Here is a 22,060-nt window from a genome sequence, read left to right as displayed (position 1 = left end):
ACCATTTTCAATTTTGGGACCACCTCTAGCCTAACCAAACTAATCTTGACTGGGTTTCTTAATGACCTTTAAGACATGCATCCTTTTAGTTGGGCATTTCATCCAAGTGTGAAATGTTTCCTTAGATTCTAAGAACCAAATGGTATTTTTACAGTAGAGCTTTGAAATTCTTTGTCCCTTTGGAAATAGAAATTCTCAAAATTCATATGCCTATTTATAAGCTGGTAAATTATTCTTTTCATGTTCTGAAGAAGCAAAATTTTCTTAAACTTTCTCTCTTTAGAATAAAAGTCAACATACCCATTCCTCCAAATTTAGAAGTAAGATAAATGGGCAGTTTTCTGAAGGATGAACAGCCCTTAGAAAGGTACAGAAATGAAAAGTACATTTTATATAGGTAGTTCAAGATTTAATCAAGATGGTGCTCAGGAAGTTAGGAACTATCAAAATTACTTAGAGAAAAGTCAGAAGGAAGATTTTCCACCATTTACAAATTTTTGGTAAATAGCTAGGAAAGAATAATGCAAAGGAAAACTGATGTAACTGTGAAACAGTCACTATAATCACTTTAGCATTACCTCAGTATGCACAACTTTGTGTGTGTGTGTGTATATATACACATATATACATATATAATATTGAATTTATTTCATATATTTATGAAAACTGTTTTCCATGTTCTTATAAATGGCTTGTGTATCTGTCTTCTCTTTTCAGTAAGTTAACTTTCTCAATGGGAAGAATTTTATTATTCTTCTGTTACTACTACTATGTCCTATAGAATAAAACAAAATAATATATAGGACAAACTAAGGTTAAATACCTAAACTGAGTGTACAGAATATTAATAATATTTAGTTTAAAAAACAAAAAAAGCAGGGAAGCAAATGTAGACCCAGAGGTGGTTTCAAATCTGGACCTAACCATGAGAGCATGAATTCAAGAGTACGTGCGTGAAGTGGGGTCACTTCCAGGTTGTTGTCCCTGATCATCTCTCCTCTAAAAGAGTCTGCTAGTCTAGTTCAGCACCTGGGTTTCTTGGGTCAAGGAAGCTATCAGGTGCCAATTTTGTGGCAGATCCAAATCTCAGGAGAATCCCTAAAACATATAAATCATCTAAGTATTATGAAAATGATAAGTAAGTGATAACACTCTATAGAAATACACTATCATTTCTAGTCAGATATCCAAAATAAGGACAATATGCTGCAAGACATTTTGCATTCTCTAGGACCCACTCTCCCCACAAATCCTCCTTTCTCATTCATGTTATACTACTGTGTAAAAAAAAAAAAATCTCCTTAGGTCTAGAATATACAAAACCCCTGCTTAGCACCTCAGTTTCCTCAGCTATAAAGCAGGCTAGGTAAAAGTGTTAAATAATTAACCTAAATAGAAGATGCTAAATAATTATGATTTTTTGCAAGTGTCTAATATTTACCAAAAATATATGATTTCTTATTTAAACAAACAGACCTGGTAAGTGACATGGTGCATTTTACTAGAAGTTGATACTTAAATTTTATTTTCCATTATGACCTTAGTATCATTTTAAGCTATGTAAGTACAGAAAAAAACCAAGGACATATGTTTGCTTACATCATTAGAAAGCCATAAATTTACGAACTTAAAATAATTATAGACTCTAGCTCTCCACCCAGGGTTTTAGAAACCATCAACTTGATTTTCAAATTGTGCTATGCTTGCCAACCTTCTCTGCATACATCAAGCGGTAATAATATCGTAAGGGACTCCCTCTGGGTATGGAAAGAAATGAAACTAAGTTTTACTTGTCTAAAATATATACTAAGAATTTGAAGACTAATGTGTGGCAGGTAACGAGAAGATGTTTGATTAGTCTCTAAATACAAATATCAGCAAAGATTACTCCCTCTACATTTAAAAACAGGGTCATTGCAAAGTAAACACGTTGACCAAATATGACCAAAGGAAGATACATATCTATCTTCATAGTTAAGAAAAGGCAGTTTCACTGAACTGCAAGCTACAACGTTCAGGAATTTTGCTTGTCCTCTGTTAGTCTTTATCCCTGTAGCCATTCTTACTGTAATTGCTTTTTAAAGTCTAAGTAGCTACACAGAATATCTTGGTTGTTTAATACACCTGTCATTTATTCAGTGCTTTCAATTTGAGACAAGTCCTTGCACTGATTGATTTTTTTCTAAATTCTGACAACAATTCTAGACAATCATAACCCCATTTTATAGATAAGGAAACTGAACCTTAAAGAGACATTAAGTAATTTGAATGATGAAGCAGCTAGTAAATCGTAAAAACAGAATATAAGTCATTATGCTCTTAATCATTATATAACATTGCCATTCTTTAATGGGAAATTAATCTTTTCACTTGACAGAAATGTCAGCATATTTTATAAATAGCAGAACATTGAGCATAAAAATATGTGATGTGGGTTCTTCATGCTTGTGTAAGCTAGGATTTTAAAGATAAAATTTCATTCTCTGGAAGAAGACAGAACTTACAATGAGATATGATGGCACTGATTATGGAAATAGCTTTAGAAATGTACGGAATGCAATATAGTTTAAAAGATTTACTTTATCTACTAAAAAATAAAATATATCCTTATGAACACATAATATGAAAAATGGAAAAAGTATATGAACGTATTAGCAATTTAATTCTTTACTGTAGTTATAATATTTGTTACTTGGTGTGATTTTTCATTTTTGAAATTGAGTTCTAAGTTTAGTAGAAGTCAGAGAAAAACATACTGTTCTCAAAAAGAGAACTTTATCACGCTACCTTAATCCAGGGTCAAGAGAGAAGCAGAAAAACTGAACGTTGAAAAAACCCAAAACTGATAAAGGCCAGGATGTCTACAGGGCAATCTGACAACTAAATATAACTAACTTCATAAATAACCTGTTGGTCATTCTCAACATTCCTTTCTCTTGATCTGTAAATTGAGGACCAAGCCTTAGTGCTGAAGATACAGAGCAATGAGACATTCTATTCTCCACAGTTTGCTCAAAGAATGTAATACATGAAATTATTTATAATTTAGACAATTCTATGAGTTTATATGACTGAGACACCCTTAGAGGAAAAAGCTGTCAAAAATGGAGAAACTCCTTTATGTGACTTCAAACAAAGGCTTGTGAATTATACTCTTTATAGTTCATGTTAATTAAAAATTTACCAACCTATCACCAGGTCCTGCTCGATACCTTGCACCTGGGATCAGCACTGGGTCATCATCACTGTCATCTGTGTCCTGGAGAGCAGAGTCCCTGGCCAATGTTTCCTCATGAGCCAAAGGCCCAATGGCTTCTGTTTGTGATTGAGGTTCGGGATTGCTGGTACTCTGACTGGTAGCACTTTCAGTGCTAGTTTGATCTGAAGTTCCTGGTTCCTTGCCTTTTTCAGACAAAGTGGATTCTTCGGGAACCCCACCAGGGCTATCAAGATTGAAGTCATTCCTTTCTCCTGAACCGGAATCCAATGGCTCAAAAGTAAACTTATCTGATTGTGCTGTCAGAAAATAAGTAGTAACAATTGGTCATGTTGGCAACACTAATTATTTAATCTAACTTCAGAGCTGACACTTAGACAATTTCTAATATAAAGTCTAATCCCCCTATATGAAGAACAAAATTCCACAACACATCTATTTGGAAATGGTCTCTAACTCTGGAGAGACTAATACAGATTAAGGCTTCTTTTTCCTATATGAAGGAATTATCTAAAAAGAACATGACAACTCACCTATATCTATACTGTTCTGAACTGTGCTTTCTGCAGACGTACCTCCCTGAAGTGTTGTCACATCCTCTGATGATTCTTCAGGAGCTTCTGGGAATTCAACCAAATTATCATTAAATCCTAATTTTGTTTTTTAGAAAAATAAACACCAATTGAATACTCCAGCTTTCCTATATATAAGCAGTTCTTAACCCTTTTGGGGTCGTAGAAACTTTTGACACTCAGATAAAAACCTCGCCCTGCCAGTGTAATGCAAATACTATGTATGTACCCACAAAACTGTAAAACGCTATTAGGAAGAAATGTGCAATTGTGCCCACTGCCTCTTCCTAAAGCCTATGTGTGGACCTTCATGAACTCCATGTGAAGAATCTCTGCTTTAGATTAGCCCTCACAACTGACATTTCTCAATCTTGCTTTTTTTTCCTCTAAACTTCAGAGAATCTAAACTTAAAACTGAGTATTTTTCTGCCCTTTTGTCATGCATTTGGTCTAATTTGAACTATCAAGAACAAATAGTAAAGTTAGCCCCACCATAAATTCTGTTTGGCCATTGAAAATACTTATTTCTGGATTTCATTCCAAGACCCATGAAGGATCAGTCTTTTTTGTTCCTAATTGGACATTTGCTTACCAGACAGTCATCTTATACGTACTTTATTCTTGTTAGCTCCGTTATACTGAGGTATGTATTCATTTAATGAAAAACAATTCATTTATTCCTTCATTTATCAAGTATGTACTGAAAATCTACTCTGTTCTAGGCTATACTAACCCCTAAATTTCATTTGATGATCACATAAAACTATTCTAGGAAAGGGTTCTAAAAACATACTCTAAATGGCACTTCTTGTATGAAACAGGATTTACTCATAAACTGTTTAAAGTTTATCCCTTTTTTCCCTCCATAAACCACCTATACTCCTTGAAAAAATCCAGATAGGTACTCTGTATTTCACTGCTAGGTATAAAAATGGTAAAGATAATTCAAACCAACATTTCTATCTAACGTACTGTCAGTACGATGACCATCTATCCTGGCCACTGTGTCCGCAGAGGGGAACTGTGCTTTACTGTGACGCCCCATCTTAAATGCTTAAGGTCTTTATCTTTTGCGTTTGTTATCTGTTTATCAACAGCAGTAACTGGACTATTGCGGCAAAAGTAATTGATTAAAAACAAGAAACAAAACTGTAGCACTGAGGTATCCGAAAAATAGGCAAACATCCAACACTGGGTTTTGTCATGACAAAAACAAAATTAACATCTTACTTGCTTCATTCTCTCCTCCTAATGGTTGCATGGAGCTCTGTGGGACCAAGGATTCCTCCTGACCCTCAGATTTGCAGTGGCTCCCATTTCCTCTAGAACTTGAGGCAGTACTGCTCCTACCATCAAGACAAGATAAGTGATCCCACCAAGAAGTTAATAAACATGAACTTTTAGGATAATTTTTATATTTTACAACTAGAGAAGTTGATCAAAAAACTTGACTACAAATAAAATACAGGATTTATTATTTTAATAGTACTTGAAAAACATCACTTTAGAAAGTCTAGGTGGTTATTCTAATCCACTTTAATATTTAAAAAGAGATTTAAAAATATGAAAGGACCACTTCTTCACTATTTTGATGCTTCTACGATCTGGTATATATTTTTACAAGTCTCTCTATTGAATTTTAACTTAATTATATAATCTCTCTTCTTGTTCTCACTACAGATGGTTCACCACATTCAAATTCTTAATGATTTTATAGACTCTGATCATAGGTCCTTTTAGACTTTGTTGTTCTAGGCTACTTTTAAATTAATACTTGAAAAGAGGCCTGGAAATTTCTTTGGTCTTTGAACTGCCCTCTGTGGACCACTGCCAGTTATAGATTGTTGTTCAAATACGGCAAGTGATTGAGCACCATGGTTTTGTAGAAGGATAATGTTTTCTGTTTTAGTTTTAATACCTACCTGATGATGATCCTAATTCTGTTAAAATTTTTAGCTAGAGCAGAATACCAGACCAATTTAAATAAATAATTTTCAATGAACATTCTGTGACAAATCATGACATATGTGTAAGAAGGGGACTGAGTGGGAAGGAAAATAGAGGAAAATGTACAACAATCTGACTAAGATTAAAATTAAATTCACAGAAATGCAACAATTTCTTAAATATAGTATAGATGTGAACAAGAAAAAGAAATTGAACAGCTACAGTAACTTAAAAAACATTAATTATAGACAAACAGCAGTGACTCAATAAACAATGCAAATTATCATGGAACTTTTGTCAAAGTTTTATAAAAATCTTTTTAGGTTAATTGCAGAAGTCAATTTGATTTTTTTAAAAGGGCATCCATATATAATATAGTTTTAAGAAAAACGTATATCTACATGGGTATATGAGCAGAGAAAAATGTCAGAAAGGATATTCACCAATGTTAAATGTCATCTCAGTAGGATTACTGTAAGTGATTTTTTTCAATTTCTCTCTAGATTCTGATTTTTTTTGCAATGAACACATATTTCTTTTTAGCCAGAAAGAAATGCATAGCAATTTTGGTAAAGAGAAGCCAATGTGATATATAAATCTTTTTTTTTTCCCATTGAGAAAGCTATGATACAGGCTTAAATAAAATGCTCAATGTAGAATAGTTATGATAATTAAAACATTATGGCATTGATGTAGGAATACAGAGCCATTAGTGGAAAAGACAAAGTAATCAAGTAAATACATTTAGCGTGTGTTAATATGGCATTTTAAATCACAGATAAACGACTAGATTGCTCAATAAATGGTACTGGGACAAGGGAAAAGCCATGTAGAAAAATTGAGCTATAAGCTCTACATCATACTTTATGGTAAAATAAATTGTAAAAGGATTAAACATATATTTTTGATATAAAATCACAGAACTATAAGAGGAAAACAAGAAGAAACTTTCCCCCTAATCCTGGGAAGGACAAGGAGTATCAGCTCACAGGCTGAAACCATAAAGCGAAACTACCATAAGTAAACTGAAAGACAAACAACAAACTGGGAAAAATATCTGCAACGAATGAAAGACAAATGATATTACCCTCACTTAATTCTATAATATATAGCTCTTATAAATCAATAAGAAAAAGATAAACACCACAGTAAAAAACTGGGCAAAGGACTTGAAAGGCAATTTATAAAAGATGACTATTGTAGCTAACAATTATTTAAAGCCTATCACGTGCTAAGTGCTATGTACTTTTTCTGCATGTTCTCATTAAATCTTCCCAACAAAGTCTGAGGTAGGTTCTATTAAATATGCCCTTTTTCAGATGAGAAAACTGATACTTAGAGAGGTTCAACAGCTAGTCAGGTTCAGAGCCCAAACTCTTGGTCAGTGTGCTCAATTGCCTTATCTGGATCAAAGAAACTAAAATAAAAGCAAGACACCATGCTGGCATAGATGAAAAAGACTGCATACTCTTTTGAATTTTTTTTTTTTTTTACAATGAATACAGAATACTTTCATAATCAGAAAAAAGTTAATTACTTTTTTGATAAAGAAATAAGAGAATATAATTCATGGTCAGTTTTTAAAGAAGGAAAAGTAGCATTCAAAAGAAGAGTGGGACTAAAGATGTTTGGTTAAAAAATGTTCAGATGAGATTGTTTGTAAGATATCAGTCCCTTCTGTACAGAAACATGAGAATAGAAAAGACTTAAGAATAACTATGACAATCTTCTGTGATCTTAAATCATGTACTAAGAAAAAGGGCCATAGATATCATTATTTTTAAAAGTTGAGGTCAAACACTAGAGTTCCTAAGGAAATTCTATTAACGGTACCTTCAAATATATATCTAGAATCCAATCTCTTCTGACTACCTCCATTGCTCCTATCCTGGTCCAAGACACCACTACCTCTCACCTTGCTTACTGCCAAAGCCTTTTATCTGGTCTCCCAGCTTCTACCTAAGGCCTATTCTCTACACAGCAACCAGAGATATCCTTTAACCTTTTAAAGACCCTTCTCACTTACCTGGCTGACCTTATCTGCTACTACTCTCTCCTTTGGTCACTCTACTCCAGCTACATTGTTTTTTTTTTTAAAGATCCTTGAACATACTAAGACTGCTTCTGCTTCAGAGCCATTGTACTGGCTTTCTCTCTGCCTAGAATGCTCTTCCCCCAGATATATGCATGGCTCACTCCTTCTTACCCTTCAAATTGTCCAAATGTCATCTTCTCAATGATGCCTACCCTTTCCCTAGATCTCCCAAACATCTTTACCTGTCTTATTTTCTTTCATAGCACTTAATACCATCAAACATACTACACAATTCACTTATTATGTTTATTGTCTGCCTCCCATACCTAGAATGTAAGCTCCAATAGGGCAGAGATATTTTTGTCTATTTTTTTCATTGATGCATTCCCAGTGTCTAGAACAGTCTTTGGAATGTAGAAAGGTATTCAATAAGATGTGAAAATCCTATTTAATTGAAGCGTTTAATATTTAAAAACACACAGAAACACAAATGGAAACCAGTGAATTGGAATAAATAAATATTATCATATATCAACATATAATTAATTATATATTAATAAACAATATATAACTATATTATATATTATTTATATGCAATATTATATATTATACTAACATAATATATAATAATATACAATTAAATATGTTAATATAATAATATATTAATCATATAGGATAATTAATATATTGGTTATTAAATGATTAATATAATCACCCTGTATTAATCACATATAATTATACTAATATATAATTAATTATATATTAAGAAAGATTGATTATCTATATATTAATTTATATAATAATAGTAATAAATTCAAATACAAAATTTTGGGTGCTGTCTCTCTCACACACAAGGCAATGAGACAGTGGCAAAGAATTTAAGAAGTTTACATAACTAGATTTTTTTTTTAATGTAAGATTTAACTAGATTAAATGAACAATAAATATAATCAGAAATGTCATTAAAAAGAATCTATACAACTATTAAATAAGTTCAAACTCACCAGTTATAAATTAAATAAAAATAATTTAAAAATCAAATATATGTTACAAATAAATGAATATATTGAACATTGGTCTGGAGACAGCAAAACATGTACTTTCATGTGCTGCTGGGAGAAATGTAATAACAGATTATCCTTTTGAAAATAATTTTGTAATATCTTTCAATCTAGATATAGTTTATTTCTAGAAAAATATCCCAAATCCATAACCTTAAAGGTAGGAAAAAGCTTGTAAACAAAGATATTCATTATAGTTTTATTTGGTAAAAATAAACAAATAAATTCACTGCCTAATTAAAGGGAAATGGTTAAGTAAAACTATGGTACATCCACTTGATGGAATCTGTTATACAGAAAATAATACTTATGAAAACTAAGTAGTATTGTGGGAATATTTACTATAAAGTTAACTCAAATAAATGCAGGGGAGAACTGAATATATTAGGTATGATTAAAATCATGTTTTAAAACTCAAACCAAAAATATATACGTATATATACACATACACATACCTTTTACATAGGACCAAGACTGCAAAAAGCTCCAAAATGTTAGGTTTATTAATTTTTGCACTGGTGGTCTATTGGTGATTGATTATTTTTATCTTTTGCATTTTCTATCAGAAGAAATATCCCAGGACCAGCAATATTAGTATCACCTGGGAAGTTTTTAGAAATGCAAATTCTCTGACTCCATCTCAAACTCTGAGAGTGGGGTCTAGTAATCTGTGTTTTAACAAGCTCTCCAAGTGATCCTGAAGCACACTAAAGTTTGAGAACCAATGTATTATTGCAAAACAAAGATGATGAAGTGCTAAAAATAATATCTAATACAATCCTACAAAATGGCTAAGAACATCTTCACAAAAATATTAACTTACCATTCATCTGTAAAGTTCAGTTTTATTGTGCTTGTAGTTGTTCCTTCTGTGCTGTAGTGCAAACTTAAAACTGGTTCACCTGTCCCTGGTTTGGGGCTCAGCTTTTCATTATTGTTATCTGAAAATTGTGTTTAAAACATTTGAAAAAAGTCTCTGAAACCAATAAAAAGATGACATTTCCTAAAATTTATAAAACTTAAATTAGGTTGTCCTTGTCATAACTCTTTCTCACATCTGCATGGTTCTCACTTAAAGTTCAAAGCAAGTGTTATAGAAACACTCTATATTTCAAAAGTGGCATTGCATCATTTTCTAGCTTTGTGTACATGACTCCCTTTGATTCAGATGAAAATCACACACATTTGAGAACCATATTTAGTTTTTAGGGAATCAAAGAATATTAACATGCAATGACATACTTTATAAACTTGGTACTTTTATTTAATGGAACGCTCAGGATCTTTTTCTTCAGTTGCTACAGCATCAAGAATAACTATCATTGGCTCCTTCAGAAACACTGAGAAGTAAGATGCAAGGGCTCCAAAAGAAGTTGTTTAGTAAAAACTTTGGTGCAATTAAATGCTATCAAATTCTTTCTGTTCTTTCAAATTCATAGACTTATAATCTAGGGAGGGATTACAGCCTGTACACTATTGGGAAGGAGGCGGGAGAAGAAAATTTATTGTGCTCTGTTATTTTCTAAAACTCTATGTTATAAGATCGTACGTTTTGGTATAATTCCATCCTCTTCTCCTGACTAATCTTGCAAGAACTTTGTTTTCTAAATTATGGAAAGGCAATTCCACCTTAAGAGTCTATAGGTGATAATCATAATATACATCCATCTCAACATATAAAATCTTTGTAAAATGGTAAATAAAAATCAAGAAACTCTACAGAAATGGATACAAACCACTTTGAAGTCACTTCTCCCCTCCCCCCCCCAAAAGGAGTACATGGATATTCAAAGACAAATTTGAATAAGGCTTTAAATTTTTTTTCTTTTTATGATGAATAACAGCTTGGGGGATCATTAAAATATATAGGGAATAAAAACTGCTATATAATGAAACATGTAACATTTCTGCCAGTCGCTTGCAGAAAGGAAACTCTTCTGTGTCATAATTGTTTTCTCGATACAAGAAACTCTTCTGTGTCCTAATTGTTTTCTCGATACAAGTTCAAGGACTTGATGTAATAGTACTAAAAATAAGCTTTCTGTCTTGAAAACGGTATCAACAAAAGCATTAACAACTTAATGAAATCAAAATTACTTAGGATTTTTGGTTATTAGGTCCACTTTATATTGCAATGAAGGACATATCTTTTTGCATTCCTCTTGAAGACGGTGGAGCACTTACTAAAAGAGATTCTCATAGAAACTCTGCTCTAGCTTTTATCCTGTGAGAGGACAATTAACAAGACTTAAAAATACAGAACTGTAGCAGAAAGGAAAAAGGATTCTCCCCAAGAGATGAGAAGCCAAGCTGATAAAACTCAGGATTATCAATTCTTACGTCTTCACTTCTAACTCCTGAGAAATCCTCTCCTATAACATTAATTACTATTTGAAAATAATAGTATGAATCAATTATAAAGCTGGCCTACCAACTGACAAATTCACTTTGTTTCTGTACTACTTTTGTTATGATTATGTCCTTGATATAAACAGCTGCTGGAAAAAGAATTAACAATCCATTATGACTTTCGAAGATTCAATATTACATTCAATGTTTTAGAGGACGTATTTTACCAAATGGCATTCTGATAAAATAACCAAACTAACATATTTTAACTTACATAAAATTATCAAGAACACGACTTTTTTTTTTTTTTTTGGCCACGCCGCATGATTTGTGGGATCTTAGTTCCCCAACTGGGGACTGAAGCTGATCCCTCGGCAGTGAATGCCAGAGTCCTAACCACTGGACCACCAGGGAATTCCTGAACGGGATTTTTAAAATATCTGTCCTATCCTTGACAATCTTTGAAAAATGTGCTGTTAGTCATTTGTCCACATACAGTTTTCCCTTATTCTTTAGTTATGTTGCTAAAATTTCTGTCCCACTGCTGCCCAAACCACAGTCATCCTTAGGGATCTGGAATTGGTGAAGATAGCTGAAAGACTGAATGAATGATCAAGGAAACTAAGAGGTAGAGCTGGGGCTACTTCTTTCATTATCTCTCACAACATTTTGTAAAGTGCTTTGTTATTATTTTTCTTTTAAAGTAGAGAAGAAATAGGGGGGGAAAAAAGCAGGTGTGAGAGAATTGTAGGATTAAATTTCATAGATCTACCTTGATTATGGGAGCATAAGTTTTAAGAAGCCATTTAACACCTGAAACTAACAAACACAACACTGTAAATCAACTATACTCCAACAAAAATTTAAAAAAAGAAGCCATTTAAATGCTGTATCAAAACTTCCTTTTTGAGTAAAATTAGAGGCAGCTATAGATATTTGCATGCTATGACTAAAGGAATATAGTAGACAAATAGCTAGCTGTTAAGAGGTCAAAATGGTGTAGAAAATATCTACCAACCTCCAAGAGCACCCCCAACCTCCAAAAGCAAGAAGCTTCCTAAGATGATCAATGTTAATTCAAACCTTCTTCTTAGGTTATCTACTACCAAGTTATTATTTAATCTCTCTGGAATACAGTAAAAATCATGTAAAACACAGTAATAGTACTCATTTAATTTATAAAGTGACTATAGTTGACAGAATTTGTTCATTTAAGTTGTCAATGAAGTCATCAGCCTGGAGTAAAACTGGCCCATCACATTATTTCTGTTAGCAACAAATACTTCAGACCCCTAGTCTAGTTATCTCCTTGTAGACTGCATATAAATAATGTCTCTGGCAGAAACACTATGCAGTGTAGAACATGGTTTCTTCAACTGAGGCATTAATGGAAGTGTATAACCGAGGTTTAAAAATCCATTTCCTAGCCTTGTTCCATTCTACTCTTCCTAGTTTAATACTCCTCTTCTTGACCATATACAACCTATCAAATTGAATTTTCTTGGAAATGTAGATCACTGGTTTACTAGTAAATTAATTAACAAATTGTTTCTGATAAAGTGCATATTTTAAGTTAAAAAGGTCTATAAAAAATCTACGTTAAAGAACTAAAAAATAAATTTTATTATTACTTTATTTGAAGAAATATTTGTAACCATTTTAATTTTCCATAACTTGCTCTGTGTGTTAAAAGTTGGATTAGCAAACACATTCTAAAAACTGTATTATTCAAAGCCTTACTTATATAATGCACAGAAATATATTAATATTACTGAAATATTTTGCTTAACAAGCAGAGATTTTAATTTAACAGCCTTAGGGTTTAGAACTTCACCAAACCCAATGACTTTATGTAGAACGCACAATCATAACAATAACCAAAATTTCTTGAACATTACTATGTCCCAGGATATATATGTATCCTTTGTTAAATCTCTGTAGCACATATTTTAATCTCCATTTTATAGATGATGAAATGATGATAATGAGCTAGATTCTTTTTCTCTAGTAACCTAAGTTTCTTTCTATATGAAGTTGCTACTTACTATACTATCTTGGAAATAATTTGAATACTCAGTAGAAAATAAGATTCCTTAAATAAATATTTTAATTAAGAAATATCAACTGCTGGTATTGTTAGCTCTCAGAAGTGATGTATAATTCATAACAGCAACTTTAACTGATAAAAGTTCTGGTAGTCCAAACTGTCACTTTGGTATCAGAGTATTGGAAAACTACACTGTATCTTTTCCAGGGCACTGAAAGACTGAACTATTTCTTCTCACTCTAAAAACATTATAGGAGAATAAAATTAATTGTGGTGAACTCAGCACAAGGACAGTGTAGTGGGGGGAAAAATCAGTTTTAACTTGTTCAACACTGCTAAGATGGCCATATATATTGCTTTGTAGTTTAATTATTAAAAACAACTGATGATGTTAGTAGCTTAGAGCAGTCTCTATCCAGGCAAATGACCAGCCATTAAAATACATGCTTTAGGGCTTCCCTGGTGGTGCAGTGGTTGAGAGTCCGCCTGCCGATGCAGGGGACACGGGTTTGTGCCCCGGTCCAGGAAGATCCCACATGCTGTGGAGTGGCTGGGCCCGTGAGCCATGGCCGCTGAGCCTGCGCATACGGAGCCTGTGCTCCGCAATGGGAGAGGCCAGAACAGTGAGAGGCCCGCGTATCGCAAAAACAAACACAAAAACAAAAAAAAACATGCTTTAGCAAGCACAGTCATAACCACATAAAAATCAAGACAATATCCTGTAAAAGAGTTTTTGGAGTTAGAAGTGAATAGTCAGTAACATAAGATTCTGGGAAGCAAATTTAAGAGCTCCTTTCCCAAAAGAGGCCTTTCAGATTAATGCATTGGCTCAGAAAAAAATCTCAGAATGGGCTGGAATACAATTTGAAAGCAACTTCTTTGAACTTTAATTAGGTATCTTTCAAGCTTTGATTCACAGTAAGAACCACAAATAAACTTTTTTTTGGTTAATACACATATTTTCAAACCATTCAATCTGTGCATTTCAACTATGAAATTAATCATTTGTGGTTCTAAAAAAACATGCTGAAAGTAGTAATAAAATATGCTATCTTGGTAACTAGGTTTGTATATCATCTAAATATTGATATGGATGTTTGGTGTTTTAGCTAGGATATCCCTGGAGGCCCATCCTATGTGTAAATTTAAACAAAGTTATCAAAATGATGATAATTAAGTAGCATATGGCCACAATAATTTGTTTAGAACCACTACGCCCAACATTTTCTCTGCTGCTGGGTCACCATTCTAACTGTACAATCATCCATTAATCACCTACAGTAGCTTAGGTATCCTGTGGATCATATAGAAATCATATATTCTTTGCCTCAGGGATTTTCTATTGCACAAGGAACTTGTCAATATTTTTCCTTCGATTTTGCCAAATGTTTAAAATAAAAATCAATCTAAAAGGAAACAAAATATATGATGAAATCCTCTGAAAAAGCACTGACATAGCAATGATAAAGCTCAACTATCTCCGCAAATTTTGCACCCCAACTTGCTTGGCATACATAGAAGAAAAGGCAAATTTCTCAAGTATAATTTCTAGGCCAATGCAAACTTTCCAATTTTATAGGTCAGGAACCTGTAACTTTTCTGCATACCTCAGACTACTGGATATCCAGGTCTTCCAATCATTTGTATAAGGAAGCATATTCTGATTCAAAGTGCAGAAACTGTTTCTAGGAGTAGATTCTAAACAGAGAACTCCTATCCACCACATAGGTGACTGTGAAGCAAGGCTTTTATTCTAAAATTGAGTGTTCTCACTAGTGCAATCTGACTTTACCCAGAAATTAACAATAGTTAATTATGAAAGCCAAAAATAAAGTGCAACTTTAATACTGATATTTACTAGGAAATCTCTCCTATGTAATCTTTTGGAAATAATATCCTAGTCAAATTTTCTTCCTGACAATCAAAACTCAACCTGTGTATCAATGACAATAATTTTAATCCAATACCTTTTTTCATGACATAACACGGAAATATGAATTGAACTTAAACGTGGGGTTGGGATACATACAGACTCAGACTATGCCTGGTTCCATTTTCCCTCTAATATTTAAAATGTATGGATTGAAATGTAGTAGTCATTTTACCTATGCTACCTAGGCTTTCTTTCCCTGTACTTCAGAACTGCTAGTCTTATACCCCTCTGTTCATAAAAGTCTTCTATTCCTAGTTCACTTTCAGTTTGGAGGGAGAACACATAGAAAATAAGTAAAAATGCGTACCCATGTGGCACATAAACCCTGCCAAAATTCTCATCCAAGATTTTTCTTTTTATGACTGTTTCCTCACCTATATTCTCTATTAAAAAATCAAACCTGTCTGTCATACTCTGATTGAATAAATGTGACTTCCAGATGAAAAAATGTGACAAAATGTGACTTCCAGATGAAAATGAACGAATGAGGTAGACAGCTTAGGAGAACACTGTCTTTAACCACTTTCCCCTCCAGCTACTGTCCTCCTTGCTTATCGTTTTGAAGTACTTTTCTTAATTCTCATCTCCATTGAGAAGTACTTTTCATCTTCTCCTACTCTACTCTGGCCCCTATCAGCCAGGTGAAACTGCCCTCACTAATGAGATTGATCACCTCCGTGTTGATTAATCTAGTGGAGAATTTTTAGAACCCATTTATACTTGACCTCTCAGCAGCAAACAGACAACTCTCTTGGATTTGAAAATTTCTCTTCTTTTGATCTCATGACATCACACTGTTCTACTTTACCTATTACCTCTCAATGTGGTTGCTACTTCTCCATCTCCTTTATCAGCTCTCCTCTAGCAAAATTTTAATTCTGGAATTTTTTCTGATTTTTTTTGAGATGTTTTAGATGTCTCACTTTTTACTTTCATCCTAGATGATTTCATCTACTTTCATACCTTCAATTATCATCTACATGCAGAAAATTCTCCAATTTACTTCTCTAGCTCTGCCATCTTTGCTAAATGCCACAACGATACAATCAACTGCCCAACAGACTTTCCTACTTGGATGCCTCACACAGATAACTCAAATCAACATATTCAAACTAAGTTTGTGATCTCCACCTCCTTCTACATATCCTCTCCCATATATTCTTCCTTTTCCAGGGTCACCTGTTTCAGGAAGTAGCCAATCAATTGTACTCAGTCAAAACTTGGGAGTTACCCTTGCAGCCCTAGAAATGTCACCTGCTAGTCTTTATTATTACCTTTCCCAAACCACCACAAATAAATGTATAATCTAAGTCAAAACACTGCATTTACTGTATAAAAACAGATTTAAGCGCTTCCCTGGTGGCGCAGTGGTTAAGAGTCCGCCTGCCGATGCAGGGGATGCGGGTTCGTGCCCCGGTCCGGGGGAATCCCGCATGCGGCGGAGTGGCTGGGCCCGTGAGCCATGGCCGCTGAGCCTGCGCGTCCGGAGCCTGTGCTCCGCAGCGGGAGAGACCACAACTGTGAGAGGGCCGCGTACCGCAAAAAAACAAAACAAAACAAAAACAAAAAACAAAAACAGATTTAAGACACACCCTGACCCTGCTCTCTCCAAGCAGATTGCCATTGCTAAACCACCCCCCCCACATAGAAATTCCAGAGTTGTTACTGCAACTTATACTCTGGACTCCTCCTCAATCCTTTGCCTCGTTCATCAAATCCCACGTACTCTACATTTGAAATATGTCATGAATCTCTTTACATCTCTACCTTACTTCTATCATCAGGTCAAAATCCTTACTACCAGAAGAACCACCTAAGTGATTTATTAGTCTCTAACCAATTTTTCATACTCTATTCAGAACAAACCAGATCAGGCCATGTTCCCTATTTTAAATCCTTCATTGGTTTCCTACTGTTCCTAAATTAAAATCTAAAACCTTAAAAAAGTCTAAAAGGTCCTTCTCAATCTGGACTCTACCTATCTCTTGAAGCCAGAGCAAACGCCAGCCATACTGGGACTCCTCTAGTCATTCTAATGTGATTATCTCAGAGACTCTGCACACGCTATTCATGATCCCCTTTCCTCCCTCTCCTTGACCTAACTTACTCATACTCATCTTTCAGATTGCAGCTAAAATGTCTCATCCTCAGGAATGCCTTATTTGGCCCCCTACCAGAAGAGACAGACTCATTCATATGCTCCCCACTGAACCTTACTTCCTCTTTTATAACACTTAGGACACTTGTATTTATTTTTCTCATCACCTGTCTTTACTGTTAGATGAAGCAAAGGACAGTGGTTATGATCACAGACACTGGAACCAGGCTGCTTGGATTTGAATCACATCTCTAACACAGACACACAGTGTGTGACCTTGGACAAGTTTCTTAACCTCTCTTTACCTCAGTTTCCTCATCTGAAAATGGGGATAATAATGGTACCTGTTGTATACGGCTTTGGTGAGGATTAAGTAAATAAACATATAAAAATTGCTCAAAGTAATGTTTGGCACAAAGAAAATGTAATGTAAGTGTCTATGTTGTTATTATTATGGTTAATCAACTCTATTATTATTATCATTATTATTAATCAACTCTGTTCCAAGCACAGGGAGCATTAGCTTTATTCATTCATGCAAACTGGTGCCAAGCCCAGTATTTGCTACAAGGTAACAGGCATTTAATATGAGTTGAATTAATGAAACAGATATACAAATATGGCTCTACCACTTATTTTACTTGTCTTTACATATTTCTTGGAGTCTTGGTTTCTTCACCAGTAAAATGAGGATTACATTAGTATTCACCTCATTAAATTACAACAAATGAGATAATACATACAAAATTCTTAACACAGTGCCAGTTACATATTAAAAACTCAATAAATGTCAGTTATTTTTATCATAGACAATTCTGAGTTAGAAAACAATGTAACTAGAAATATAGATATTGATTTGGTTAGCAGGAGAGTAGAACAAGTAAGCATATGCAATAAAAATTAAATAGTGTTTAACTTCCAAAAGATGAAATACATCACTAACTTTAAGAACCTAGACTAGTAGTTGGGGAAAAGGGGATTAGCTACTTCATTCTAAGCAACTGAGTGATAACTAGTTCTAAGGAATATAAAAAAAATCTAAATGAAGTCTGATTTCACTAACTTTATTTTCTAGAATTTAAAGTACGACATATACAGAGGTAGTCCACTGTGATGAATACTGAACTTATCTGTCCCACTAATACAGCAGTCTTCAATCATTTGATATTTATTTAATAAAAATCAGAGTTGTCAAAGTACATTTAATGGCAATTTAAAATATTGCTTGATGTACTATCATCAAGATGATATTATTGAAATAAAATTTCAACTTGGTGACAGTATATAATCTTTTTTTTTTTTTTTTTTTTTTTTTTTTGCGGTATGCAGGCCTCTCACTGTTGTGGCCTCTCCCGTTGCGGAGCAGGGGTTCCGGACGCGCAGGCTCAGCGGCCATGGCTCACGGGCCCAGCTGCTCTACGGCATGTGGGATCTTCCCGGACCAGGGCACGAACCCGGGTCCCCTGCATCGGCAGGCGGACTCTCAACCACTGCGCCACCAGGGAAGCCCAGTATATAATCTTAAGGGAATAATACTTAATGCAAGACAGGTCCAGTTTTTCCATTCCCAATCTACCCTAGTAGATTTAGTAAAATCTGTTTCACTGCTTTCTGATCATCCACAAGTCTCTTTCTGTGAGTAAACATTTTATTAATGTCAAAAGAAGTCTGTTTATATAAAATAATGGATAATTAGCATTTATGTTTCTAATGCCTACAAATTAGCATTTTTATTTCTTTAAATCTAGAGTAGAAAATGAGTGTCTGACAGATGCACAATTGCCTATAGGTGTAAGTTTCAAATTTAATGGCATTATCAACTTCCACTTAATGATTATCACTGTAAAATGAATATAAAGTAACTTGCTATAGTCATGGCCAAAATTTAAAACTCAGGCAAAATTAATTCCTCATATCCTCTCAAAAATTAAATGTTAAGATTATGGGTTTCTTTTGTTATTGTTGTTATTGTTAATAAAAGAAGGGGGAATTTCTGGCCTAAATATTTTTAACGGGACAAATTTGTTAGTTTTAGTAAGAGGCAAGAGAAATATGTCCAAAGAGGATTTTCCCCCTTAAAATATACTGGTTATAACAGAGATATAAATAAAAGGAAAATCAAAACTACTTATTAAAATATATTGTTCAAACTAAACAAAATGCATGACAGATATAACTGTGCTTATTCAAATACTTTCTAATTAGCACAGAAGGGCTGTCAATGTGTGTACCCACAGCCCTAAATTTGGAGAGTAGCTCAAAGTATTTTATCACAGGATAAAAACAATGTGCATGCTGTACACTTATTTCCCTATCATTTATTTCCCTATCATTTATTTCTTATTTCCCTATCATTTATTTCTTTAAAAACTATTTTGATAAAAGAAAATAAAAACTATTGAGGCAACCAGGCAGCTGCATTTATGGCCTTAAGGTTTACATTAAATATATTAGACAAAGTGTGGTGCTTTTTAAAAAAATTCAAGATAAATAAGCAAAAACACTGTTTGCAATCAACCAGTTCAAGAATGTGTATATAATTGTTGAAAGAAAAGAAATCTTTTCAATGAAACAAGTCAATTACAATTTAAAAAATTTTATTAGTAACATTTTTAGCCTAGTAATACCTCAAAATAAAGAAAATCTAGGACTTCCCTGGTGGCACAGTGGTTAAGAATCCGCCTGCCAATGCAGGGGACAGGTTCTATCCCTGGTCCAGGAAGATCCCACATGCCACGGAGCAACTAAGCCTGTGCACCACAACTACTGAGCCTGTGCTCTAGAGCCCATGAGCCACAACTACTGAGCCTGCGAGCCACAACTACTGAAGCCCGCTCGCCGAGAGCCCGTGCTCCACAAAAGAGAAGCCACCGCAATGAGAAGACATCGCACCGCAACGAAAAGCAGATCCCGCTCGCCGCAACTACAGAAAACCCCGCACGCAGCAACGAAGACCCAACACAGCCAAAAAATAAATCAAAAAAAAAAAAAGAAAGAAAATCTATGAAGTACTATGGGAAATTAAATTAAGCAACATGTAAAAGCACCTGGACAGCTGGAAGATGAATACTGTCAGGTAAATATAAAACTGAATTATCAATTAAAAAATATATTAGTGTCTTTTAAAAGTATGAAAAAGACATTTAAAATATGCTTAAAATAATCATTAGAGATATATTCAGGAAAAAACTTATTAAATGTACTACTTTTTCCATTCTACAGGGTAAAATAGAGAACAAGGGTCTTGACAAAGATTAAAACTTGAAATAATAGCCTATCTGGGGACATCAACTATTCACTATACCTTTAACCTCTTCTACAAAGATTCTTTCTTATTTTATAAACATGCTCAGTTTTGAAATTGTAACTCCCTCCCAGACATTACCTTTTCTCTATCTTTTCATTCTTAATTGAGCTTATTGAAAGTCATCTACATACCAATGTGTCCACTTTTTTAAAGAAATCTTTCTCCTCAAACCACTGCTATCTGGCTTTTGCCTCCACATATAACTGCAGTGCCGAAGCAGTCAGTAACCCACATAGTGCCAAATTCAAAAACATTTCTCTGTCTTTTCACTGCTTCACAATGCACTACTGACCAGTTCCTCCTTGAACTTTTCTTTTCTCCTGACGTTGGTTATGGCATTCTTTCTGCCCTATTTCTCTGATCATTCCTTTTCTGTCTCCTTAGCCAGATACTTTTCTCTGCTTCCTCCCTGTAGCATAGACTTTCCTCTTTTCCTAGACAATTTTATCTACTCTCGTGGTTTCAACTGTCATCTGTAAATTGACGATTCCTAATTTTTATCTCCATCTCAGGCTTCTCTGTTGACTTCCAGAAACATATCTTATCTCCATCCAACTGTCTATGATATTTCTCCATTTGGATGTCCAAAGGTACTTCAAACTCAACATATCAAGAAAATCGCATGTATCTTTTCCCCCCTATAACTGGCTGTTTCTCCTGAAATCCCTATCTTGGTTCAGTATTACTATCTATCACCCTATCAAGACACCTGGATATCATTCTCTCATTTTTAATAACTAATCAGTCTCAAAGTCCCATCAATTCTAGCTCTTAAATATTTTTTAAAACCTGTCTATTCTTCTCATTTCCCACTGCTATCACCTTAGATTGGACCCCTCATCATCTCTCACCTGGCCTACTGCAATAGCCTCTTATGTAGTCTTGCTGTTTTCAATTTTATTCCCTTCCAATCAGGCATCTATAAAGCTGCCAAAATGATCTAAGACATAAATCTGGTCATGTTTCTCCCAAGCTGGAATAATTTCTATAGCATCCCACTGCTTAAAGAATTGATTTACTCATTCATTCAGCAAATATTTACTGTTTAATGAAAACAGATATGATGTTAGGCACTGAATATATTATAGTGAATGAAAACATTTAGAGAACACGGAGAAAGATAGGCAGTTAAACAAACAATCCCTTAAATAAACGTATGATTACAAATTTTGACAAATGCAACGAAGGAATATAGCAGGTCACAAAGAGAAAAAGAGGGGAGAACTATTTCAGATTAGAATGTCATATTACTTTTGGGAAAGTAATATCTAAGTGAGTTTTGATGAGTACAAGTTGCTAAAGGGAAAAGCATTTTTGGTAGAGGGAATACCATATACAAGAGATTTGAAAGGGAAACGAGCTTAGAGTGTTAGAAAAATTGAAAGAAGGCTTAATTGGCAAGAGCTTAGTGAGTGAGGGAAGGGGCCAGGTCATGTACAGCTCTGCAAGCCAAGTGGTATGGATTTAGATTGCCTAAGGGCAAATGCACACAGT

At 34.1% G+C, this 22,060-nt stretch overlaps 1 protein-coding gene across 9 annotated transcripts in view; it reads right to left on the bottom strand.

Annotated features, from left to right (window-relative positions):
• DCAF6 (DDB1 and CUL4 associated factor 6) overlaps positions 1–22,060 on the bottom strand; it is a 172,510-nt gene that overhangs the window by 39,788 nt on the left and 110,662 nt on the right. For 7 of the 9 annotated variants that reach the window (XM_067728538.1, XM_067728542.1, XM_067728544.1 and 4 more), the window contains 4 exons: positions 9,656–9,773; positions 5,020–5,135; positions 3,751–3,837; positions 3,189–3,516 (listed from right to left, as the gene is read on the bottom strand). In XM_067728538.1, coding sequence (XP_067584639.1) covers positions 3,189–3,516; positions 3,751–3,837; positions 5,020–5,135; positions 9,656–9,773 — 649 coding nt within the window. The remainder of the gene's footprint in view (positions 1–3,188; positions 3,517–3,750; positions 3,838–5,019; positions 5,136–9,655; positions 9,774–22,060) is intronic. The other 2 variants (XM_067728540.1, XM_067728541.1) reach the window with 2 other exon arrangements.

Source organism: Pseudorca crassidens, chromosome 2 (assembly GCF_039906515.1).
Source record: "Pseudorca crassidens isolate mPseCra1 chromosome 2, mPseCra1.hap1, whole genome shotgun sequence".
Classification (NCBI taxonomy): Eukaryota; Metazoa; Chordata; class Mammalia; order Artiodactyla; family Delphinidae; genus Pseudorca; species Pseudorca crassidens.
Note: the sequence above shows the minus strand (reverse complement) of the source record. Positions and strands in the feature narration are given on the sequence as shown.